Genomic DNA, 26,779 nt, shown 5'->3' on the forward strand with positions numbered 1-26,779 from the left:
AAGACAGGCAAATGGGCTGAACATTTACATTAGTTCAATACACTCCTTGGAGAGATCAATCATGGGAGAATAGAAGGGCTATGTATACACAGGGAGACAGCTCTGGGGCAGGATGCAAGGGAGGGAAGGACACAGGGAAGAGGTAATTATGGGATGGAAGTGGGAGGGGAGCTATTGGATTGTGGGAAATGATAGTCAGTGTCATGAGACAAGTGTGTGTGAGCTGCTGTATGGAAAGTGAATTTGCTCTATAAATTTTGAGCCAAATCACAGTAAAAATTAAAAAAAAAAAAATTCTAGCTTTTTCAGGAAATACCATACTGTTTTCCATGTTGTATCCTTTTACAGTCTCTCCAGCACTGTATGAGTTCTCATTCCCCTACAACCTTGCCAGCATTTGTTGTTTTCTGGTTTTTTTTTTTTTTTTTTTTTGATCATTTAGAGTGATATACATATATTATTATAATATATACATATATTATTATACATTATATATATATCCCCCCCCAGCATATCTAGGAATTTAGCCTTCCCTCCCCTCCCATCTGTGGTAACCAACAAAGAAAGTTACCTTCCATGTGTAAACCTTTCCTTGACTTATTTCAGTAATGATAAATACTATATTTATCCTTCTGTGATTCACTTGCTTCACTCAGCATAATGTCCTCCAAGTTCATCCACATTATGTGGTGTTTTGCAGATTCTGCATTCTTTAGGGTTGCATAGTATTCCATTATGTGTATGTGCCACCGTTTGTTTATCCATTCCTTGGTTGATGGGCACTTAGGTTGTTTCCATCTCTTTGCTGTTGTGAATAGTGCTGTGATGAACATGGGTGTGCATATATCTGTTCTTGTCCTGGCTCTCACTTCTTTAGGATCTATACCTAGTAATGGGATTACTGGATCAAATGGTATTTCTGTTTCCAACTTTTTAAGGAATTGCAATACCGCTTTCCACAGTGATTGTATCATTTTATAGTCCCACCAGCAGTGTATAAGAGTCACAATCTCTCCGCATCCTTGCCAGCATTTTTTATTTTCCGTCCTGTTGAACTTTGCTATTAATGCTGGGATGAGATGATATCTCATGGTTGTTTTGATTGCATCTCTATAATGGCTAATGATTGTGAACATTTCTTCATTATGTGTTGGCTACCTGAATATCTTCTCTGGTGAAATATCTTTTCATATCTTCTGCCCATTTTTAAATTGGATTGTTTGTCTTTTTGTTGTTGAGGTCTTAGAGTTTTCTATAAATTTCACAGAGAAGTTCTTTGTCCAATATGTCATTGCTGAATGTCATTTCCCAATCTGTAGGTTCTCTTTTTACTCTTTCAGAGAAGTCTTTGGAAGTGCATAAAAATTTAATTTTCAGAAGGTCCCAATCATCTAGTTTATCTTCTGCTGTTTGTGTATCCTAGGTTATACTCAATAAGTCTTTAATCCATCTGGAATTAGTTTTTGTGTATGATGTGAGGTGCGGATCTTGTTTCATTTTTCTGCAAATGAATATCCAATTTTGCTAGCACCATTTGTGAAAGAGACTATCTTGTCCCCATTTAATGGATTTCAGCCCTTTGTCAAGATGAGCTGACCATAGGTCGATGGATCTATTTCTGGGTTCTCAGTTCTGTTCCACTGATCCATGTACCTGTCATTGTACCAATACCAGGCTGTTCTGACAACAGTGGCTGTATAGTAACTTTGGAGATTTGGGAGTGTGAAGCCTCCTACTAGTGCTTTGCTTATCCGAGGTCTCTTTCCTTTCCATATAAAATGAATGATTGGTTTTTCCATGTCCTTGAAGAATGATGTAATCTGGATTGGGATTGTGTTGAATGTATAGATTGCTTTGGGTCATATGGACGTTTTCACAGTGTTCAATCTTCCTGACCATGAGCATCGTATATTCTTCCATTTATGTAGATCTCTTATAGTTTCTTGAAGTAGTGTTTTGTAGCTTTCTTTGTATAGATCTTTTATAGATTTATTCCCAGGTATCTTATCTTTTTGGTAGCTATTGTAAGTGGTATTGACTTCCTTTTCAGAGATCTCTTTGCTGATGTAGAGAAATCTAGCTGGTTTTTGTATGTTGATCTTGTATCCTGCCACTATTCTAAATCTTTTAGTAAGCTCCAATAGTTTTCTTGCTGAGTCTCTTGGGTTTTCTATGTAAGGACAATATCATCTGCAAATATCATCTACCATACCAGTTTGGATGCCTTTGATTTCCCTTTCTTGCCTTATTGCCCTGGCTAGGACTTCCAATACACTGTTGAATAGAAGTGGTGATAGAGGGCATCCTTACCTGGTTCCTGTTCCAAGGGAAATGGTTCCATTGAGAATAATGTTGGCTGTTGGTTTCGCGTGTGTGACCTTTATTATGTTGAGAAATTTCCCTTCTATTCCTATTTTTCTGAGAGTTTTTATCAAGAATGGGTGTTGGATTTTAACAAATGCCTTTTCTGCATCTGTTGACATGATCATGTGATTCTTTTCCTTTGTTTTAGTTATGTGATGTATTTCATTGATTGTTTTTCTAATGTTCAACTATCCTTGCATACCTGGTATGAATCTCATTTAGTCATGATGGTTTTTTTTTGGGGGGGGAGTATGTTGTTGGTGTCTGTTGGCTATGATTTTGTGGAAGACCTTTGAATCTATATTCATGAGGGATATTGGTTTGTAGTTTTCATTTCTAATGGTCTCCTTGCCTAGTTTTGGTATCGGGGTTATGCTTGCTTCATAAAATGAATTTGGGAGGATTCCATCATTTTCTGTGTTCTGAAATAGTGTGAATAGGATTGGTGTCAGCCCTTCTCTGAATGATTGGTGGAATTCTCCAGTGAAATTCTAGGCCAGAACTTTTTTTTTTGTCGGTAATTTTTTTATGACCTGTTGAATTTCTTCTTTTGTTATGGGTCTGTTCGAGTTTTCTACCTCAGTCTGTTAGTTTTTAGGTAAATAGTGTGTTTGATACTGCCTTGGAAATCCAAGGAGGGGTTGCTATGAGTTGGGGCCGACTCGACGGCACGTAACAACATAAAAACAACAGTGTGTTTGTAGAAATCTGTGCATTTCTTGTAGAGTTTCAAATTTGTTGGGAGTACAGTTCTTCACAGCATCCTGATATTACTCTCTTTATTTCTGTTGATTATTTTGTGACGTCCCCCTTTTATTTCTTATTTGTGTTATTTACATCTTCTTCTTTTCCTTTATTATGTTTGCCAGTGGTTTGTCAATTTTATTAATCTTTTCAATGAACCAACTTCTAGTGCTGATTTTTTTTCTATTGTCTTTCTATTTTCTGTTTCATTTATTTCTGCTCGAATCTTTATTATTTCTTTTCTTGTGACTGTAGGCTTTTTTTGCTGCTCTTTTTCTAATCATTGGAGATGTTGGGTTAAGGTGTTGAGTTTTGTTCTTTTTTCTTTTTTTGATGTGTGCATTTATTGCTATAAATTGCCCTCTGATCACTGCTTTTGCTGTGATTACCCAGTCATTTTTGAGGAGGGTGATATTCAGTTTTTCATGTGTTTGCTCTTCTGCTTAACCACTGATGTAGGTCCATTTATTTATATTAGTTGCACAGCTTTGGGAGTCTCTCGCCAAATAAGGCATCAAATCCAGGTGGAATGCGCACCTGGCATTTTGATTCTCATGAGAGTTTTTCTTCCTATCTAGAGCCTCAGGCAGAGTTAAACTTTCTTACTAGGCAGTGGATGCAATTTTGTATCCCTCGATTCATAGGATGTGTTCTTTAAGGATCCTGTCTTTGTCTTCTGCCGCCTTCCACCTCCCATAGGCTTTAAAACCTAAGATTCTAGCCATTAAAACCAAGTTCCAGGTCCCATGTATGCTCATCTCACCCAGCTTGTGCACCTAAGTGTATACATTTTCCAGTCTTTATGTTTTTTTCTTCCTTTCTGGAATTTGCTTTTTTGTGAGCCTAGCAAAAGTTTAAACTTTTTTTGGTTATTGGTTATATTTCATCCAACCTTCAGGTATTTAGAATTGAAAGTTCAGTATTAGCTCAGTCTACCATGTTGCTAGAACCAGAAATCTCTATCTAGCAGCTTATACAGTATTTCTTAAGGAGCCCTAGTGGCACAACAGTTAGGTACTTGACTCCGGACCAAGTGGGGATTCGAACCCACACAGCCACTCAGCAAGAAAAAGACCTCTTAATCTACTCCCATAAGTATTACAGCCTGCTGCCCCTCTGGGGCAGTTCTTCTTTGTCCCATACGGTTACTTTGAGTTGCAGATTGACTCAACAGTACCTAACAATACAGTATTTCTTATGCACACTAACATTTGAGACCACTGAGCTCAAAGGAAAAAAGAAAACAAGATATAATCTCTGTATGTATCCTTCTGACTTATCCTAACCAAGACTGGGGGGAATGGGTAGAGATTTTTGTTGCTCTTTTTTTTTTTTTACTACTTCCTTGTTGGGCTTATTTCATTCTGTTTCAGTATTATAACCCTGTAACTTTAAAAGTATTAGTTGTTGTTGTTATGTGCCACAGTGTCAGACCTGACTCATAGTGACCTCTCCTTGGGTTTCTGAGGCAGTATCACTACAGAAGTAGATTGCTCAACCTTCCTTCTGAGGAGTGGCTGGTGGGTTTGAACTGCCAGCCTTCTGGTTAGCAGTCAAGTGCCTTAGGCACTATACTACCAGAGCTCCCAAAAGTTAGTAGATTTGTTTATTTGGAAGTTAAAGGAAATATTAGATGTGAGAAGAATTTAGCACAGCAACTGGCTTAATAAATAATTGGCAGATTTGAGTATAAGAACCACATACACACTGTCCTTTGAAAAGTTAGTAGAGAAGCTCTTGAGCTAACTAATTCATGTTTCTCCAAGTTAGCTTTCCTGTTGTGGCCCTACTGAGTCATTACACTCAGAGCCTTGAAACAGTCTTACATCTGTGACTGGAATTTTAATACTAGAATTGTTGACTGCTTAGAGATCTGCTTCCTGAGATGTAGCCCCCACCCCACCCCTCCCCAAAAAACATTACTATGTCAGGGGCATTGCTCCTCCCTTTATGTCTTGATCTCATGGTGGAATTGATGGCTGACTGTTCATTTGTTCAGTGGAAAACATGAACTTAGTGCTTGATGATCTTAATGCAAAAAATATTTTCATCTGTTTATGAAATCCATTAATGAAATTGTCTGATGCCCATCCTGACTATAAGTACTGCTTCAGTCATTTAGAAAATTCACTTCTAGATTGTGATTATCTATATCCAGCAAAAACCACATCCTGTGAGTTTAATAAGTTGAGAGGAAAGTATTCTTTTTTTTTTTTTCCCTATGAGTATTAAAAGTTCTAGTCAGTCCTTCTTGGGTTGACTAATTGGGTCAGCATAATTTCTGGGATTCCTGAAAGCATTAGCCCTCTAGCACAATTTTATTTTCCCTTTTTATTGCCACCTTTGATCCTTTTACATTGTTGTTGGGTGCTGTTGAGTCAGTTTTCAACTCAGTGACCCAATGTGATGGAGTAGAACTGCCCCGTAGGGTTTTCTAGGCTATAATCTTTATGGGAGCAGATCACCAGGTAATTCTCCTATAGAGCCATTGGGTAACCTTTCAATTAGCAGCCCTATGTTTATACATTATTATTAAAGTATCCTCCATCTTTAGTTTCAATGTATCACTATAAAGTTTTAAATTGATCTTATAATTCAACAGTGTACTCTGAGACTAAACAATACAGCGCACTGCTGTCAGGTCGGATCTGACTCCTGGCAACCCCTCCTTGGGTTTCCAAGGAGGTATCACTATGGAAATAGATTGCCCAGCCTTCCTACCAAGAAGTGGCTGGTAGGTTTGAACCACCAGGCTTCTGGTTAGTAGTCAAATGCCTTAAATGCCTTAGGCACTATGCCACCAGAGCTCCTACTCTGCGACTGGTTCATAGTTATTTCTAAGAATTTTACTAAATCCTTGATTTTTGTTTTTCTAGCAACTGAAATTAACTTTGGACTTTTTTATGCATTCATTAACAAAAATATAGCATCTGTTTTTCAAACTCACTGTGTGAGGAATTTCTTATGTTACTTGGTAATATCAGATTTCCATTTTTCAGGTGGAAGATGAGCTCAGTTCCCCAGTAGTGGTATTCAGATTTTTCCAGGAATTACCAGGCTTAGGTAAGTGACTTTAAAAAGATAATTCTTTGTGTGTTTTGTTTAAAGGCTTTGAATGTGAAGACATCTCAAGTTACATAGTCCAGAATATTTTTATTATTACCAAAATCTTCAGTCATCATTTGAGAAAAATTGAACAATTTTCATAAGTGCCTCAGACTAAATACCTTAGTATTTTACTGATGCTTTCGTATGATTAAGCCAGTGGTTCACATATGCCAGTTTCTGGACTGGTGCTGGAATAACTCAGAGTCACTTGAAATTGTCAATTCTTGGGCCCATATTTTGTTATTCAATAGGTCAGAGCCAGGAATCTTTTTTAAAGACTGTTTCAAATGCTGTCAACCTAATTGAAGCCACCATTATTTTCCCCAACCTGACCACAGTCACCTCTCAACTGATCTCTTGGTTCCAAATGTTCCACACACCCTCATCCCAGCCATTCTCCACATGGTAGTCAGAATGAAATGAACGTGTTCAAGTAGAAGCCAAATGATTTCCCTTCCCTGCTTAGAATGCTTGAGTATCTATTATTTTTGCTCTTTACCATACCCTAGTGCTAGTCCTTGCCTTCCTTTTTGGCATCATCTTTTGCCATTCTCCCTCTTGGCCATTGTGTTTTTGTCAGACTGATCATCTCTGAGTTCCTGCTCTAAGTGCAAGGCTTTTTGTTATTTGCCTCAAACGTATTTCCCTAGCTCTCCTTATATCTGGTTCCTTCTTACCTTTTAGGTCTCAACTAAATGTCCATCTGCCTTCCTATCTGTCATGTCTAAAGTATCAGAACACCTACTTTCTTTTATGGCACTAAGAACAATATAGAGTGATTTTATTTCTTCTTTTACTGTCTCTTTCCTCAACTAAAATGTAAACTCCAAGATGACTAAAACCTTGTCTGCCTTACAGTCTGTCCCAAGGACCTAGCACAGTGTCTGGCATGAGTTGGCATTTGAGCCATTCAAAGAGTGAAGGAATAAATCTGTTGTGAAACTCTATTTGCATATCTATTGAGTATTCTGATCTATCTGGCATCATGCCTGGTAGATTAGTTGTTAACTTATAAATTTATACTTTGATTTTCTCTTGAAATACATTGAAAGAGAAAACTTTTTTAGATGAAATTAGGAATTCTGTTTGTGTGAGTGTATTCGAGTATTATATTTTTCATGAGAAAAAAAAAAACATTAAGCCCTGTCAGGTATATTTTTTTCATTAATGTTTGAGAATATTCTCTTAGGTTAATACTGGGATTTAAGTGAAATGGTATTGGAGGAGTATTTGTTTTGGTGAGCTGTGTTTCTAGGAGTGATCCCCTTTTTGTGTTCTGGGGTCAGATCCAGGGCCTAAAGCTGTACCAGTGCCCAATGTGGCTCCTTCAACAGTCGGCCAGGAGAGGCACTCCTGTGATGCACTGAATCGCTGGGTAAGGATGGCAGTTGTCTGCCTTTTTTTTTACATTCAGAATATTGTCACTTGACCATCAGAACCATGGTTTTGGATAAAGCATGTGTGGGAAATCAGGAAATGCCTATCTGTGAAGGTGATAAGTTCTGGGATTCCCTTTTTACATAACTACCTCACACCCTGTGTGACTTCTGGCAAGTCCTTTCAGTTTAGTTACCTCAGTGTGCATATGTGACCGATTCCTTGCTGTTGTGTAAGGCTATAAAACAATATGCAAAATGGTTACCACAATGCAGTGCTTTGGAGCTCTGGTGAGCGTTCTGTAGCAGTATCAGAAGGCACATAAGCCACAGTCCCCTGACCATCTTTGGCAGCCTGCAGTGTGGATCTGAGGCATCATGTGTCAGCAGCCTCTAGAACTGTACCTGGAGGATTTTGGTCTAAAGAATTAATCATCGGTGTTGTAAACAACATTACAATAACAGTATTAATCTTAGCAAAACTTTAGATATACCCAACCCATGGGATGTGGTGAATAAGTTAGGGTACCTCAATACATTGGAGTTCAAAACAGTTGCTAAAGACATGTAGCAGAATATTTAAGGCAAAAGAGAATGATCATCATAAATTCATGTGAAAATAAGGTAAGTAGACAGTGAGTGCTGTTGCTGTTGTTACGTGCCGTCGAGTCAGACCCGACTCATAGGGACCCCTCCTTGGGTTTCCGAGGCAGTATCACTATGGAAGTAGATTGCCCAACCTTCCTTCCGAGGAGTGGCTGGTGGGTTTGAACCACCAGACTTCTGATTAGCAGTCAAGTGCCTTAGGCACTATGCTATCAGAGCTCCCAGACAGTGAGTGGGTAGAATCTCCCAATTTTTAACCATGAAATACACACACACACACACACACACACACCCCACATACACTACCCCCCCCCACACACACACACACCTACTACCACCATAGAGAAAAGACCCAGAACGCAGTGTACCAAAATGTCAACAGTGGGTATTTCTGAGTGGTGCAATATGGATAATTTTTAATTTGTTATTTTAGTTTACCTGTATATCCTAGAACTTTTTTTTTTTAAGTGAGAAAAAATATATAAAATTTACTGTTTTAAAATACAAACTGCCTAAGTAGTCAAAGACAATCAAAAGATGAAAGGAAATGTGCCCTCCCTGAGCCTCTTTGGTCTGGTGCTGACTGGATGAGGGCAGAATCCCTCCCTTGGTGCTGGAGCATGTTCACCCGCCCTTTTTTCTGCAGCTAGGAGAACAGCTGAAGCAGCTGGTGCCCACAAGTGGCCTCACTGTCATGGACCTGGAAGCAGAGGGAATGTGTGTGCGGTTCAGCCCTCTGATGACAGCAGCAGGTAACTGTCTCAGTGAATTTCATTCCTTTGGGGCACTTCTGTTTTGGTGAGAGCAATTACAAGACTATTAAAGACCAGACTGTTGGGATTGATGAACTTCCCCTTATGGTATTTTGCTCTCCTATTGTGAGGGGCAGGTACCTAATAAGCAGGTAAGCACGGGCTTACTTGTGTTTACTTACCAATCTATAGTGAACAATTTTACATGTTTTTACCACATCAAAGATTATGCTTCTATGGTTGGCATCTGTCTCAATCAACCCCACAGCACCTTGCTATAGAATCAAAGCCTCTTTTCAAGTTTACAATCCCTTACAGGGATAGAGAACCCTGTAAGCAAGGTAAACGGCTGTAGTGAAGAGTTTCACATGTGTTTCACCACATGTGATCATCAAAGATGTGGTGAAACCTATTTGACATTGTCCACTACAGATTAGTAAATAAGTACAAGTCCTTACCTTGCTTATTGGGTAATCTTCCCCGGCCTCTTTTTTAGAGGAGCTTTTTCTTTTCTTTTGTGCGGAATACAGATTTACCTTCTAGTGTAACTTCTTAGAAACAGAATCAGACTTCTGAAGTCAGTTAAATTCCTATGTTTTGATAGCTTATGACCCTTAGTTTTCTCTCAGTGATTCTCAGTCCTGATGGCACATTAGAAACACTTCGAAACCAAAAACCAAATGCACTGCCATCGAGTCAGATCCGACTCATAACAACCCCTCCTTGGGTTTCCGAGGTGGTGTCACTACGGAAGTAGATTGCCCAACCTTCTTTCCGAGGAGTGGCTGGTGGGTTTGAACTGCCAGCCTTCTGGTTAGCAGTCAAGTGCATTAGGCATTACGCCACCAGAACTCCTCTAGAAACACTTAAGGGGCTTTATAACTACCTTTGGCTGGGCTCCACCTAGAGATCCAGATGTAACTGATTTGGCTTGTAGCCTGGGCATCTGTATTTTTAAATGCCTCCTCAGTGATTCTAACAGGTCAGTGAAGGTTAAGAAACCACTGTTTGAGACATTTAAGAAGGCAATGTAGCTTTTACATGGACTTTTATTACTGAAGATCCTGGGTACATGTTTACACTCAGTCACTTTATAATCATGGGACCTTGAGCAAGTTTCTTCATCTCCATACTTGTTCCACTCTTAAAAAATGTACATTACTAATACTTCATGGTCATGATGTGAAAGTGAAATAAGATCATGTATGTGTAATGCTGAGTACATACTAAGCACTTAAATATAAGCAGAAAAAAAGAAAAGGTAAAAATTCAGTTGTGCTTTTTTATAAGATGATTTAAACATTTTCGGAAAATTTTAGGTGGTTTCAACATTTTTGGAAAAAAATCTGCTCCTGCTGTGCGGTGTGGCCTTACCTTCCCTGCCTCACTGCAAAGGCCTCATCTCTCAAAAGAGGCTGAGGAACACCCTGTGGCAACATATATGGAGGTAGCCTAGTGCCACAGAAGAAACTCTGAAACTTGCCCTTGAGCGGAGAGTAGCTAAAGCAAATGGAAGAAATGACAAGATTAAAGAGCTGAATCGAAGATTTCAGAGCAGCTCGAGAAGACAAAGCCAATTACTATAATGAAATGTGCAAAGACTTGGAGTTAGAAAACCAAAAGGGAAGAACACACTTGGCATTTCTCAAGCTGAAAGAACTGAGGGAAAAATTTAAGCCTCGAGTTGCAATAATGAAAGATTCTATGGGCAAAATATTGAATGATGCAGTTTGAAACATCAAAAGAAGATGGAAAGAATACACAGAGTCACTGTACCAAAAAGAACTGGTCGATCTTCATCCATTTCATGAGGTGGCATATGATCTAGAACCAATGGTACTGAAGGAGGAAGTCAAAGCTGCAATGAAGGAATTGGCGAAGAACAAGGCTCCAGGAATTGATGGAATACCCACCGAGATATTTCAATAAACAGATGCCCCACTGGAGGCACTCACTCGATTATGCCAAGAAATTTGGAAAACAGCTACCTGGCTAGCTGACTGGAAGAGATCCATATTTGTACCCATTCCAAAAAAGGTGATCCCACAGAATGTGGAAATTATCGAACAATATTATTAATTTCGCACACAAGTAAGATCTTACTGAAGATAATTCAAAAACGTTTGCAGAAGTATATTGACAGAGAACTTCCAGAGGTTCAAGCTGGATTCAGAAGAGGATGTGGAACAAGGGATATCATAGCTGTTGTCAGATGGATCTTGGCTCAAGGCAAAGAATACCAGAAAGATGTCTACTTGTGTTTTATTGACTATGCAAAGGCATTTGATTGTGTGGATCATGACAAATTATGGATAACATTGAGAAGAATGGGAATTCCTGCACACTTGATTGTACTCATGAAGAACCTGTACATTGACCAGGAGGCTGTCATTCAAACAGAACCAGGGGACACTGCATGGTTTAAAATCAAGAAGGGAGTGCGTCAGGGATGTATCCTTTCCCCGTACTTATTCAGTCTATATGCTGAGCAAATAATCTGAGAAGTTGGACTATATGAAGAAAAACATGGCTTCAGGATTGGAGGAAGAATCATTACCAATCTGTGATATGCTGATGACACAACTTTGCTGAAAATGAGGATGACCTGAGGCACTTACTGATGAAGATTGAAGAGTACAGTCTGCAGTATGGATTACATCTTTAATATAAAGAAAACAAAAATCCTCACAACTGGACCAATAAGCAGCATCACAAAAAATGGAGAATAGATCAAGGTTATCAAAGAATTCACATTGCTTGGTTCTACAGTCGACACCAATGGAAGCAGCAGTCAGGACATCAGATGATGCATAGCACTGAGCAAGCCGGCTATAAAGGACCTCTTTCAAGTGCCAAGGAGCAAGGATGTCTCCTTGAGGACTAAGGTGCACCTGACATATAAGCAGTGATATTTTCAGTCACCTCATGTGCATGTGAGAGCTGGACAATGAATAAATGGAAGACTGAAGAAGACGTGATGCTTTTGAGTTGTGGTGCTGGTGAAAAATACTGAACATACCATGGACTGCTAAAAGAACTAACATCTGTCCTGGAGGAAGTGCAGCTGAAATGCTCCTTGGAAGCAAGAATGGCGAGACTTCGTCTCACCTACTTTGGTCATGTTGTCAGAAGGGACCATTCCTTGAAGAAGGATATCATGCTTGGTAAGGTGGAGGATCGACGAAAGAGGGGAAGGCCTTCAACAAGATGGGTTGACACGGTGGCTGTGACGATGGGCCCACGTATAGCAAGGATCATGGAGCTGCTGCGGGATTGGGCGGTGTTTTGTTCTGCTGTGCATAGGGTTGCTATAAGTCAGAAATGACTCGACAGCACCTAACAGCCTAAAGCACTTAACTGCTAACCAGAAGGCTGGTGGTTCAAACCCACCAGCCACTCCTCAAAAGGACAGTTGGGCAATCTACTTCTGTAGTGATACTGCCTCGGAAACCCAAGGAGGGGTCGCTATGAGTTGGGTCCGACACGATGGCGCATAACAACAGCAACAATAAAATCATATATAGTGTTTGAATTGAAGGAAGCAAGAGAGTAGCCATGTTGCCAGGCCTGTTCTGTCCCAAAAGCCTTGAGACTTCCTCAGCTCCGACCTGCAGAAATAGATACTTGGGACTCATTATCCTGCCCCTCCTGCCACAAACCCACCAAAGTACTTCTCTTTCTTTCAGTCATATGAATATCAAGAGAGAATCATTGTGGTTGCCTTTTTGTGTTTGGCCTGTGACATGTTTATAACCTGACTGTAGCAGATTCATAAATGAGATTGTTTCACTATGTATTAAATAAGAGGGGCGGATCCTGTCTTCTGTGTAAGAAAATACTGTCTTAATACCTGGAGCAGCCTGCTGTGTTAATTTTTAACATCTAATTCTTATGTGTCTGGGTTGAGCAGTTTTGTTTTTTTAAGCTTTTCAGCTGCAGCTAATTGGATGCCCTTAGAGCTTTTGCCCTGATAGCAGAAGTGAGAACCTTGGCCATTCTCATTTGCCATTTGTTTCCTTAAGCATTTCTCATAACATTTGTGAACACTTTCAGTTTTAGGAACTCGAAGCGAGGATGTGGATCAGCTTGTAGCCTGCATAAAAAGCAAGCTGCCAGTCCTGACCTATACACTACAGCTGAGAGAAGAGTTCAAGCAGGAAGTGGAAGGAACAGCAGGCCTCTTATATGTGGATGACCCTAACTGGCCTGGAATTGGGGTTGTCAGGTAAAGTTTCCATTTGCCACAGGATTATAATTTCCCTTTGCTTTGTACAGAATATAGATGAATCATTTTGTAAATAAGCTTAGAAATCCAGTATGGTCATGTGGAGTCACAGTATATATGTCTAATGAAAATGCATCTAGATTTCCTGGGCATTTATAAAAGCACAGTGCAGCAAGTGAGTTGGCCCACCATTGTACTCAGCATATGGCTCCTTGAGGTAGGAGGCACTGTATGTCATGTCCTTTTGTACCAACTCTTAAGTTACTAAGAGGAGATGTAACTGACAAATCAGTAAGAAAAAGAACTCAGTTTCCTGACAAGAGAAAACTCCCTGTCTTCTCTAGTTTTCTGTAAAGTCCATCCATGGCTGCTTCCCATTTCCTTCAAGGAAGAGACAAGGCTCCTTTACCTTTAATGTTGCAAATGATGAGACTTCCAGACCTTACTTCTTTCTGAATTTTATGGGCCTAAATAAAGACTTAGGCTTTCCTTGCGATATTCTTGAATATGTTAGATCTTGAGACACCATCGGTGGCTTCATTGCCCATTTGTCTTGTTTCCCATTCTTCTTTTCCACCTATTGTATGTCTGAAGAGACATTAGATCTTTGTAGATTGAGATACTGTTGTTTGATATTTTCCATAGGTATGAACATGCTAATGATGATAAAAGCAGTTTGAAGTCAGATCCTGAAGGAGAAAAAATCCATGCTGGACTCCTGAAAAAGTTAAATGAACTGGAATCTGATCTTACATTTAAAATGGGTAACTACTACTTTTATAAGTCAGCAGTGACTTTTGGAAGGACATTTTCTCATCAGCTTAAATGGGTTTTCTCTCTTTGGAGAAAACTCTTTTCATTCTGGGTAGAGGTGGAGTTCTTCCTAGAGTTAGACATCTCCCATCCCTATCTGTAGCCTCTCAGAGGTTTCCTCTCTTCTTATGAGAACCATTTTTCTCTGCACTGTCATATTGTTGTGCAGGAAAATGGGCCTGTGCCTGTCGCATGACAGAGGATTTGGGAACTGAGTCTGTTGTTTCTTCTTTGCAGGCCCCGAGTATAGAAGTATGAAGAGCTGTATTTACATTGGCATGGCGAGTGACGATGTAGATGTTTCTGAACTAGTGGAGACCATTGCAGTCATAGCCAGAGAAATTGAGGAAAACTCAAGGGTCTGTAAGACTCATCAATGTTTCATTCCTTTTCTGAGCTTTCCCAGCCTAGCTGGGTCATGAAGGAAGAAGCTGCCCTTGGAGACATCTGTTCATTCATTCTTTGCCCCCCAAATTTCACATTCTTCTTGTGAGCTAGGCATTGTGCCAGACATTAGGAGCAGAAGGTAGATTTGACACAGTCTTTGCCTTCAATAAACTCACAAGCTAGTGGGGGGAAGGATACATGTTACCAAGCAATACCATAAATGCTGTCAAAGAGAAGTTAGGGGTAGCTGAGTTTTAAAGGAAGACATAGTCAGCCCTGCCTGACGAGGTCAGGGAAGACTTCCTGATTGGAGCTGGAGCCAGAAAGATGAGACAGGCATTTCAAGTAATGTAGCTTCTCAGCAATAAAAGACCTGCTTCTGTCAGCCAGTCAGCATGGACAGCAAGGCCCGAAGACTTAGAGCATATTCTTCAAATCAGACATTTGATTCAATAGAAATCACTCAGATGAGAAAAGTACCACAGCAAGACTAGTGTAAGAGTCAGAAACAGGTCATTATATTAATTTTTGGTAGAGCTGGGGAAGAGGAGAAAGCTTAAAATGTGGCAGAATGAGCCAGGTTTATTCATTCTTGGGCTGACTTCTTCAAGTTCCTTTCAGACCCAACTCTATTCTGGCTTCATTTCCATGAGTGCTGAGCAGGTAAAAATAGCTATTTTCTATTGATAGGGTGTTCAGATCATAAGTATAATTATTCTTCTCCTCTCTGTTCCCTAACGAATGAGGCTGGTCATCGAAGTATGCCTACCCAGGCCTCCTCGAGCATTTCAAAAATGGACAATATAATTTACTGACATGCTTTTGAGAAAGGTCCCCAGTGCTGTATTAATAGTTCTAGACTCCAGGCAAGAAATTTAGATGATTAATGTCTGTCTTGATTTTCACACAGCTTCTGGAAAACATGACTGAAGTTGTTCGGAAAGGAATTCAGGAAGCTCAAGTTCAACTGCAGAAGGCAAATGAGGAACGACTTCTGGAAGAGGTGAGTCTACAGACTGGACTTCCGAACTAGCATTAGCTGGAAGCATCTCAACAAGGTGGCCTTGAACAATGGTTATGTTTTACAGGGAGTGTTGCGGCAGATCCCCGTAGTAGGATCCGTGTTGAATTGGTTTTCTCCATTGCAAGCTTCACAAAAAGGAAGAACTTTTAACTTAACAGCAGGTAACTAGACTGGCCCAGATCTCATTTAACAGTGAATTTTGACCAAATGTCCCCAAACTCCTAATGCCAAGAAGCCTTTTACAGTTTCATTCCTTATCACTGTGCCAGGAACTTAGGGAAACAAGATGTGTTTGCTCCCTTCTCTCACCCTGACTGCTGAAATGGTACAAAAGCAGACACGCATTCCCTACAATGGGAAGGAAGGCTGGGCGATCTACTTCCATAGTGGTACCGCCTCAGAAACCCAAGGAGGGGTTGCTGTGAGTCAGGTCTGACTTGACGGCACATAACAACAATATTCCCTACAGCAAGGAGACTTATCTTACTTGAATCCACAAGCAATACATTCATTTAGCTGTTCACATCCTCAAGACAGTGTGTCTTAGGTGTTTTGGTTCGGGGTTTTGCCTCAAAGGGCTGCTTTTAAGATTGCATGAGCACTGGGATGTTTTATTTCACACCCGGCAACCTGCAAGTAATATTAACAGTTGCTGGAATTCAGAGATATTAAACTGCATGATTCCTCCTTTCTTTGGTGTTCTACCAAGGAAATAATTTCCTAAACTTGAAGTTCCTTCCCCAGGAAACAATGACTACACTGTCATAGGAGAGAGAAAAAGTTTCTGATTTTCGATTGGCCAGACCTTCAGCAAAGAGGCATCCATGTCTTCTTGCTAAAGTACAGTTCCCAGTTAGGCCTCGCTCCCCAGGCATGCTGTGCCACACTCCTGGGTGCGTGTCTCCAGGTGTACTCACGTCCTTGGGGGTGGAAGGATAGAGCAGCTGAGCAGGGCGAGAATTCCCAAGCATAGCTGAGATGGCCGTCTCTGCTACCTGGCACATGGCACATCTTAGGAACTGAGTGGCTGGAAGAAGTTTATCAGGTAACAAGGTGGAGTGAGGGCACCCTGGGCCAAAAGCTACTGCCTACCCCACTTCTTTCTTTTCCTGGCAGGCTCTCTGGAATCCACAGAACACACATATGTCTCCAAAGTACAAGGTACCGGAGTAACACCGCCCCCGACCCCCTCAGGCACTCGCACTAAACAAAGACTTCCAGGTATATTAATGAACATAGAGGGGAAAAACAATCAGTTGTATTTCTCTTGGGAAATAGATTTTTGCATTATGTAACTATTTTCACCAAGTTTGCTGTCAGTTGCATTCCTTTGTTTTTTTGGTTCTTTAACCCCAAGTCCTATTCCTCTTCATTTTGAACCAACTATCACTGTTTCTTTAAGTAACCATTTCAGTAGCTGAGGGATTTAGCATTGAAGAAACTTCATGTACTCCAAGGGGGAAATTAGGGTCTTGAGAGATTAAATCATGTTTCATGTGGTGGTTACTGTCCTGAACTTTGAGCTTTTCTTGAGGTTACCTCAGAAGTTTTCAGCCTTGGGACGTGAGTGCCACCAATCAGTGCTCATTTCTCATCTCCTGAAAGGCTTCAGAGGACTTTAGGGGTTTCTGCTGTAGCAGTTAGAGTTTAACAAAGCAGTTGCTCACAGCAGAGAGCTTTTGTTGCAGACGTGTTTCTTATGGAGCATTCAGTGCTGTTCATCTTATCTTTCTTCTAGGCCAGAAGCCTTTTCAAAGGTCTCTAAGAGGCTCAGATGCAGTGAGTGAGACAAGCTCAGTCAGTCACATTGAAGACTTGGAAAAGATGGAGCGACTGACAACTGAGCCAGAGCAAGACACCCCAGAGGCTAACAGCCCTGAGCAGCACCTAGGGGCTCCAGGCCCTCAGGAAGTAGGCCAGACTGAGGTCCTCCAGAAGGACCAGGACCGAAAAGATGACTGCCCGCAGGTAGAACAGGAGAGCTTAAGATAAAAGTGTTTTGAGACTGTACTGTTGTTGCAGAGAAGATGAAGTTATATTGAAAATGTGAACTGTGCCACATCCTAATACAGTAGGAATTACTGTTATTTGTGCTTAATGGATTTTTGCACAAACATATGCCTGAAAGCCAGGCTTTCTAAGTGAGCTGTCGGTATGTTTAATTTTGTGTGTATGTAGAACATCCAACAGCTATTGTTTCTGTTCTACCCAGCAGTAGTAATACCCTTTCCCTGCTAAATTACCATACACACTTTTTATTCATAAAAAACACTCAATTTCAAGTGCCTGCCACTTGAAACACTTGCTCTTTTCTGTCTGAACGGAAGTGTAAGTTATTAGGTTGCACTTAGTAACTTTCTGATAAAACAACTTCTTTAGAACCTTGGGGTTCTCTGCTGAAATTCTGCAGAGGAGAGACATTTTTTTGCCACCTGTTTTTTTTTTTGTTTTGTTTTGGTGTTTAGTTGGATCGAGTTGCAGTATACAGCTGGATTGTGTTTGGCTTAATGGAGAATGGGCTTTATAGGATTGTAAATAAAGAGTATCAGAAGCCCTCTCCTGCCATTCTCAGCTGATATTTTTCCTGGAGACTTAGTAAGAGCTGTATCCACTCAGATGGTGGCAGGGTTATCAAGAAGGCTAGACTGGACGACACTTCTTTGAGTGACTTTCCTCTGCCACAGATCTACTTCTCCACTTCTGTACAATTTGTAAACAAATTAAAAGACTCAACTGTAAAAGTCTCTCCTTGACCGTATAGATGTATATGTCTATTTTTAAATACTGGTAAAGCTTTTAAATTGGCACCCAAGTACAGACTGTGCTCATTTCTATGTTTAATAACCAAAAACCTGATAGCTGCTACCCTCAAAAGCCTAATATTAAATACACTGTGTAGCACCTAGGTTAGGTATAAATTCTAAAATAAATGTATCTTTGATCTATCTCAAGTTTATGAAGCTTTTGTAGCTTCTGTTGCATTAGCAGCTCACCCCTTTGGGCCTACTCAGAAACAAGAACCAGAAACATAGTCTTTCTTAGGCTGATCAAGCCAGACTATTAATGAAGTAATTGGAAGCAAGCTCTTAATTACTGCCCATTTCTACTTTTGCAGAAGTACTGCATCACTTTATCATAAATAATGGCCCCTGTGCCTTTTTAGTCCAGTCTAGTTAAGCTAGGGGAGATTTGAAGATGGTGGGGAATTTCACACTGGTGTGTGGATTATAGCATTGGAAGCCTTAGTTAGACCACATTAAGCCTATAATTACACACAGATTTGATGTGATTATTGACATTTGGCACTCATCAAAGAGTAGCTTTTCCTATTGTTTTGGTGCATATGATTAAACAAGTCTTCCTTTTTATTTGGTGCAATGAAGTATAACAGATAAAATGGGGGAGGGTAAATTATCACTTCTAACGATTAATTTTTAAATGTTTTTATATTTGAAATTGTTTAATTGGTTTTGCTGAAACAAAATTCACCCTTGACATACTATTTGATTGTTGGTTTCAATAAAGGTTCTTGAAATTGTTACTCGTGAGTTCAGTTCATAAATCTTTACTATTATTTGGTCGTTGTGACTTCATGAACTTTTCTACGTGTTTCCATCTGACTTCCTTTTAGACAGCAACTTTAGAAAAAGGTTTCTAAAATGTAGTTTACATGATAACCACAATTAAGGCATTTCAGTGACCTTATAGCTAAAAGAACAGATTTATCAGTGGTTTTACATAACTCTCAGAGATGAAATTTACCCTCATAATAGATGATCTACTTCAAGGTATATTGAAAAACGGCAAAGATCAATTCTTTTTCTTTTTCTGACCCTTTCATCTCATTTATCTAGAAATACTTTAGTTGAAACTTCTTCTAATCATCTATTTTGGGGCTAAAAAAAAATCTGTGAGATGTATAAATTCTCACAGAATTTTACTGTTTTAAATACTGTTTTTCTTACAATAATTTTTACTTTGTCCACAAATTTAACTTTTAAGTAGAAATACTTACTGAAGGAAGTATCTAAAACAACTGCTTTACAGAACAGGGAGACAGGTAGCTTCTTTACAACAACTTTTTAATAATGGAAAAAATAATATAAACAAATGCCTTTGCCAAAATAACATTTTATTTTGAAAGTCATTTGAAAGACACTGAGTAAGGAGACATAAGACTCAATGGGTGTAGATTCCAAGTTCAGATTCTTCCAACCCCCACCAGTGATCTCTGTCAGGCCAAAAAGTTGCTTTCTTTGGTAATTCCTGGTTTTAGCTTTGTGGAGAAGAGCTCTTTTCCCATAAGCCATCTTCATTTTTTTTGTAGAGTAGAGCTTTATTTCCAGGAAACAGTGTGTTAGTTGGAGATGGGTATTTTTTTAAAAACATCAATGTAGATCTGATATGTTCAACAAAGTGGGGGGGCTCGGCCAGAGGTGAAGTGGAAAGGTTCTGGAATATAAGATTATGGGCATGAGAGAAGAGCAACTACACTCTATTTCCTTACTTTGATATAGTTGTCAAATAAAGTATCTTTGTGTCCTTTTTAAACATTGAGCAGGATATTCTTGGAATACTATATGGATGCATTATGTACGTATATTAAGTATAAAATTACTTAAGAAATGAGATGCTAGGTTAATGGGGGGAAAAAAAAAACGGTTGCTCACTGCTTCACCTGCAGACTTCTAACCAAGACATTACTTCTTATCCCTAACTGATAAAAAAAAATGGGGTCTGCCAATGGCATCCTAAAAAGAAATATGGTTTGTTAAAGGAAAAGTAGCTATTATCTAGCCTAAATCCTTTTTTTTCTTACAGATGAACAGACCAGGGTCTCAGGAGTTAAGACTTGCCCAACTGTAAATTCTCACCTCTAGTATTTGCTTATCATCTTGCTGCAACCAGAAATCCACATGTGGAAATGGCATCCAGGAGTATGGTCCTATGCGAAGTTGTTCTGTCTTTGCATCATAAATGCTAATCATCTAAAAAGAACATTTCAAGGATAAAATTTAAGAGATGTTTTAACTTCTCAAACCCAACCTTAATGCACACTCCAGTGTTGTGTATTATTTAAGGCATTTATCTGCATAATAGGCTTCTTAATAATCTTGTCTCACATAATAACTAAAGCTGCCACTTAAGTGAACACTTGCAGGTGTCTGGTACGGCACTTTATGGGTAATGCATTATTTTGTTTAGTCCTATGACAGTCCTGCAGGAAGATGACATTTTCCTCATTTTGGTTAAAACCTGAGACGCGGAACGATAAGGCACAGTGCCCAAGGTCCCTTGTCCAGGTAACATGAGAGCTGGGTATCAAACCCTGATGTGTCTGACTAAAGTACATGCCCCTCATTGCTACCTAAAACACTGCCTCATTTATACCTCAGCAAATAATTACCTTGCAACTTATACGTACACATGACTGTTACCCCATCAAAAGGTGGGATAAACCAGTTTATAAAAAACTAATTTGTGAAATGACTAATCAATCGTTTGAATTCCCACATTAGTCAATGGTATTTTCAACCTTACCAGCAATGTTCACTTTTAGTTTTTTGAGACTCAAATACATCCTTTTGAATATTAACTAAATTAAGGTTCTTATGCTACTTGAGAAACTACAAAAAGAATCCTAACAATGTTAAAGGGATGGCAAAACGAATCACTCTGGATTTGTTTTTTCAAGGAAAATGTCACCATTTACTAAATGAGTATTCTTTTAGGTGCATTCTTTCTGAATACAATTTCTATTTTTCACACTTTGAGCATTTTTAGAGAATTCTTTCACCCATTCTCAAAAGACATGTAAGTATCTTAAAAAAAACAATTTCTGATTTCTATTTCTAGCTTTTGAAATTTTTTTTTTTCTTTAAAAAGCACGTTAAGTGTATAGTAGAGCTGACAAGGGACAAGGTGGTAGTCACTTCTTGGTAACAGCCAGCTACCCAGAGGTACCGAGTAGTTAAACCTGTGGGCTCAGGACTGTAGTCACAGGGGACACCAAGTTCAACTGGTATAACATACTACACAAAACATTATTCCACCTCCTACTTTGGCGAGTAGCAACTGGGATCTTAAAAGCTTGCAAGCAGCCACCTAGATGCAATAATGGGTCTCTCCTCGTCCAGAGCAAAGAAAAATGAAGAAAACCAAAGATTCATGGAAACAATTAGTACTAGCAACTGGTACACCATGCGATCCTCAGCCTATACGACTATGAGACCAGAAGAACCAGATGGTGCCCAGCTACCAATGTCAGCCACTCAGAGGGGTATCTATATAGGAAATCCTGGATAGAGAGGGAGAACAGTGTGGAACAAAGCTCAAAATCATTTGGCAGGTGGGGAATGGGACCAGGTTTGCTGGTCCAATAGAGCCTGGTGGAACCAGTGAGACTATATGGTCCTTAGCTGCCTTTCAGGTCTGGAACTGAACCCACACCTGTGGCTTCCAGTCAAACAAAAGGCAGGCATATGAGCTGAACATTTCCCTGAGGTAGATATACTCCTTGCAGAAATCAATCATGGGAGAAGGAAGGGCTGTTTATGCACAGGGAGCAGGAGTGCATGGAGGGATAGACACAGGAAAGAGGTAACTATCAGGAGGAAGTGGGAGGAGAGCTGTTGCATTGGAGTAAATTGTAGTCAATGTCATGAGACAACGTGCATGTGAACTGTATGGAAAGAATTTGCTCTGTAAACTTCCACCCAAATCACAATAAAAAATTAAAAAAAAAAAAAAACCTTAAGGAAATTAGAGTTTTAAATTAATTTCATGCTTTTTTAGGTTAACTAAATCATTCAAGCAAATTGGTTGTTCAGTGACTTGGTCCAGAGGAATGCATGATCCCACATGCAGTGGGGAAAACCCCTTCCCACCTCTTCCTGGTCTCTTTACTTTAAACAAGTAAATGGGGTTCATTCTATTTGGATCTGGATGCGGGGGTTCATTCTATTTGGATCTGGATGCGGAGGTTCATTCTATTTGGATCTGGATTCCATGGGTTCACACATGCATTTTCCTACACCTTTAAGGCAGAGATCAGGAGTCTTGAGACACTCATTATTCTTCTTCTTATTTGTCTGTGTGTGTGTGTGTGTGTGTGGTGGTCCCTGGTAATTTGCAGCTTCAAACAAGCAGACATAAGCTCATTTCTAAGGGCTATCAAACCTTGAAGCTTTGGAGTTTGATGTCATTCCCCCCCAACCCCCCGCCTACCCAACCCCTTAACACAAAGATGATTTCAAACTCACTGGTCCTCCCGTCAAAGCTCGCGCAGCACGTAGTTCCTCCTCCGGACCTCGATCTTGAAAGGAGGCTCTATAAATCTCTGCAGTTTTAATGTTGACAGCTGTAAGGGATGACAGGCTTTGAATTGGCAGAAGACTACAATAAGAAATTTGCATAGCCTTACATTTCTACCACCATTCATAAAAGACAATATGGATAAAGTAAGTCTCCCTCAAAGAGAAGAATGGAAATCAAACAAGATTACTGAAAACAAAATTACTGGAGCTCCCCGCCCCTTCCAGGAGGAGAAAATGTGACCTTTCAGGTATCTCACTGAGAAGAGCTGAGGCCTGAGCTGGGCTGTTGTTAGGGAAGTCTTTGTGCAGAGCTGCTCCTCACACGGGCAGCTCACCCTTCCTGGTGCTCATTCTCTTCAAGCAGGTGTGGGCCAAGCCCTGTGACCCAATACGTTGTATATGGCTGGGGATTAAAAGGGTGGCCTGGATCGTGGCAAAGTCTACTGTTTTTGCTGTTCTTAATTTTTACTACTTGGTATTCCAGACATAGGCACTCTGGTGGCGTAGTGCCTAAGGGCATTTGACTGCTAACCAGAAGGCTGGCAGTTCAAACCCACTTGCCATTCCTTGGAAGGAAGGTTGGGCAATCTACTTCCGTAGTGATATCACCTCGGAAACCCAAGGAGGGGTCACTGTGAGTCAGGTTTGACTCCATGGCAGTGAGTTTTGAGTTTATTCCAGACATACACAGCATTAGAGGATAAAATAATGAATACGTAGGTACCCACCACTCAGCTAAATAACATGACCCCTGAGCAGGTGCAGCCTCAGGAGTCCTAGTGGCTGTCACAGGATGGTGGATGGTCGTAGGTGTTCTTTTAGCCTGATGGTTTTATACATTCCTTTTTAAGATCTTTGTTTTCAATCCAAATCTTAGTTAGTTCCCTGGGTATTAAAAGATTAAAACGTTCTGCCCTCTCTGCTTCCTGAGCACTGGCCAGAGAAACGCACACTTGGTTGGCCTCCAGAGGGGACGCAGAGGACCTGCTGACACCTGAAGTGGAAGTACGGTCTGTGCTTTATAGTTACTACCTTGTTTTCTCTTCTTGGCTTTAGCATGTAGACATTATTTTATACACAAAGGTTAGAGAAGTTAAGCCATGTACCCAAGGTCTCAGCAAATACAGAGAGGACCTAAGATTTGAACTTAAATCTGTAGCAGTGGGGTTCATGATTTTGCTAAATCACTTTCACCTGTGCCTGCCTTGTCACACTGTGTAACCAAGCCTCCAATCCCCAAATAAACACTTACCAATGCCATAAATTACTGGAAAATGGTTTTTATTTTCTTCCCGATCATTTAATTCTAACAAATAAGAAACAAAATTTTAGATACAGTTTTTAAGTAATAATTAAACAACTGTTTTCCTTTTGTATAACAAAGATCAAGAAAAAACCTCTACTGCAAAGGGAGAAAACAAGCAAAGTAAATGAGACTATGTGCTGGTCTCCCTGCTGGGTCTCAGGATAATGAGATTTATATTGTCAAACTGCCTCTTCCAGAATTAGTGCAAGCTGCTATGCATGGTGGTAACTCCACGTTGAGATCCAGTCCCTTCTGCTTCCCAGGAATAAAGGCGGCTTCTGAAAGTCCTAAGGAAGGAGAAAGGTAAGTTGCCCTTGAGGCAGGTCAGCAACTGAACTGAAGTTGAATAGGATTTGGACAGGCAGCTCATAGGGTAAGGCCATTCCAGTAGATGGGAAAAGCCCGCACAAAAGTCAGCAAAGCATCAATATATTGTGTCTGTTCCACCTCAGAGGTCCTGATGCCTGATCCTGCTTTAAGGGAGATGGCAAACATTCCTGAAACCTACTGCTTTGCTTTGGGAAAGGTGGTAGAATTTACCTGTCACACATAATGTCACTAAGTGAATGTCATCTTCTTGTCTGTCAAATTCACCTACAATAAGAAATTTAAAACTGATGTCAAAAAACTTCCTTTAATTAGCAGAACATACATTTAGTAAGTCAAGAGGAACAGAGGGACAAAGCTAGCTCAGTAATCTATCCTTTCAGCCACAGGCCTGGCCAAGCCCATATGCACTGACCTCAGAACCCTGACTGCCAGCCAAGTCATAGACACGTTCTTAGATTCAAAGCCAAAGGAAATGGGAAAGTTTCGGGGGATAAACAGATTCATTACAGAATTAAGATTCATTACCCTTTTCCTAAGTAAGATTTTTCTCCCCGATTGTAAGAGCTATAAAAAATTACTACACTACTACTACGCACTGTCGGAAGGAAGGCTGGGCAATCTACTTCCATAGTGATACTGCCAAGGAAACCCAAGGAGGGGTCGCTATGAGTCGGGTCCGACTTGATGGCAAATAACAACAACAACAACTACGCGCTGCCGAGTCGGATCCGACTCATAGCGACCCCTCCTTGGGTTTCTGTCACTGTAAAAAATTTGGGAAATACAGAAAAGTATGAAGAAGTAGGTTTTTAATGTTCACAATCCCAGCACAATTAAAATGCAGCGTATTTTCTTCTGTTTTTCTATGCACAGCTCCACTCACACCAGAGACAATTGTATATACACTCATACCATGTAGACAATTCAATTTCCTGATTTGTTTGTACATGTGCGTTTTCTAGTGTTACCTCTTCGAAAGTATTATTTTAATGACTATGTAACTATTCCCCTACTGATAGGGAGTATTAGTTTCCTATTATAAATAATACTCTACTGCTCATCTTTGAAGGAGCTCTAGTGGCACAGTGATTAAAGTATTTGGGTGTTAATCACAAGATTGGTGGTTTGAACTCACCAGCTGCCCTGTGGGAGAAAACTGGGGCAGTCTGCATCCACATAGATTTACAGCCTTGGAAACTCCATGGGGGCGGTTCAACTGTGTCCTATAGGGTTGCTATGAAGGGAGGTTGGGCAATCTACTGCCGTAGTGATACTGCTTCAGAAACCCAAGGGGGGGTTTCTTATGAGTTGGGTCCGACTCGACAGCACATAACAACAAATGAGTCAGAACTGACTCAATGGCAGTGGGATTTGGATGGCTCATCTTTGGGCATAAATATCTGTGCTCATACTTCTAGAACAGATTTCTAGAAGGGGAATTACTGGGTTAAAAGATATGAACCTTTTTAAGACCTAAACCACATTGCCAAATTACTTTCTTGACAAGTTACACCAACTGATACTCTGGCCCTGTGTGTTATGCCTGCTTCACTGCACTGTGGTTAACACTGAGCACTTTTTTTTTCCCCTCTTAGAAACTAGTTGCTAATTTAACAGGGAAAGAACGATATCAGTGTTCATTTCCTGTAGTAGATTCAAATGCACATTCCTGCTGGGAGGGTGGTTCGATTTTACATAATTCAGGGCATTTATTGTTTCAGCATGGATCACTTGCTAACTTAAAAGACATTCTTGTTCCATCCTCATGAGCCCCTAGAGATTTAGCTCTATGCCACTCAATCCTTATGTTAAGATTCTGAACTGAGCAGTCGTGTTTCTTACATTGCCTCAAGTAGGTATGCTCTTCTTAGTTTTGTATTAATTGGGATTTTTATCCAAGAAAAAATACGGGAACATTTTAATCAAATGTGAGAGGGAAAAGTGAACTTACTGAGAAGTTGATGAGTAAGTTTTTGTGACAATTGCCTGTCATCCCTGAAGCCGCCCACGAGGTGCACTTCCAGTCTGGCAAAGAGAGGGGATGCTGGTCAGACGCCAGCACAGCACATTGGCTGCACTTTGAATGCTGGTTCGCAGCTTCTGTCACCCTTGCTCTACAGCAGTGTCTCCCAGCTTTTCTCATGTTGTGGCCTACACAGAAAGGTCACTGTGGGGCACACAAGGCAAATGGGTGAAGATGCCAAGGCCAGAGACAAACTTCTGGGGACCCTACCCAGGTGCCATGGGTAGTTCTGTATCTTAGCACAAATGTGATGCCTCAATGCGGAGGGTGACACTCTTCTCTAGAATATGATTCTACCCCATTATGTACCCACCCAAAGCAGGATACCTCCAGAAGCCTCTTAAATGTCCCTGCCTAAGAGAGGCCCCAGGATTACAGGTGAGGAGAGACAACTCAGGGACGCCC

At 40.3% G+C, this 26,779-nt stretch overlaps 2 protein-coding genes across 2 annotated transcripts in view; one reads left to right on the top strand and one right to left on the bottom strand.

Moving 5' to 3' along the window:
* Positions 1-17,391, top strand: part of PDXDC1 (pyridoxal dependent decarboxylase domain containing 1) — a 76,939-nt gene extending 59,548 nt beyond the window's left edge. The window contains exons 11-20 of the mRNA XM_007956474.2: positions 6,108-6,171; positions 7,503-7,591; positions 8,845-8,950; positions 13,004-13,175; positions 13,821-13,939; positions 14,226-14,347; positions 15,286-15,378; positions 15,464-15,560; positions 16,516-16,620; positions 17,138-17,391. Of these exons, the coding sequence (XP_007954665.1) occupies positions 6,108-6,171; positions 7,503-7,591; positions 8,845-8,950; positions 13,004-13,175; positions 13,821-13,939; positions 14,226-14,347; positions 15,286-15,378; positions 15,464-15,560; positions 16,516-16,620; positions 17,138-17,391 (1,221 nt within the window). The remainder of the gene's footprint in view (positions 1-6,107; positions 6,172-7,502; positions 7,592-8,844; positions 8,951-13,003; positions 13,176-13,820; positions 13,940-14,225; positions 14,348-15,285; positions 15,379-15,463; positions 15,561-16,515; positions 16,621-17,137) is intronic.
* A 2,280-nt stretch (positions 17,392-19,671) lies between these two features.
* NTAN1 (N-terminal asparagine amidase) overlaps positions 19,672-26,779 on the bottom strand; it is a 20,207-nt gene continuing 13,099 nt past the window's right edge. The window contains exons 5-10 of the mRNA XM_007956475.2: positions 26,303-26,376; positions 24,562-24,615; positions 23,968-24,021; positions 22,662-22,759; positions 20,274-20,387; positions 19,672-19,851 (exon numbers count right to left, since the gene is read on the bottom strand). Coding sequence (XP_007954666.1) covers positions 19,672-19,851; positions 20,274-20,387; positions 22,662-22,759; positions 23,968-24,021; positions 24,562-24,615; positions 26,303-26,376 — 574 coding nt within the window. The remainder of the gene's footprint in view (positions 19,852-20,273; positions 20,388-22,661; positions 22,760-23,967; positions 24,022-24,561; positions 24,616-26,302; positions 26,377-26,779) is intronic.

The sequence above is a fragment of the Orycteropus afer genome, unplaced genomic scaffold (genome assembly GCF_000298275.1).
Source record: "Orycteropus afer afer isolate SDZICR_OR568_19922 unplaced genomic scaffold, OryAfe1.0 scaffold00623, whole genome shotgun sequence".
Classification (NCBI taxonomy): Eukaryota; Metazoa; Chordata; class Mammalia; order Tubulidentata; family Orycteropodidae; genus Orycteropus; species Orycteropus afer.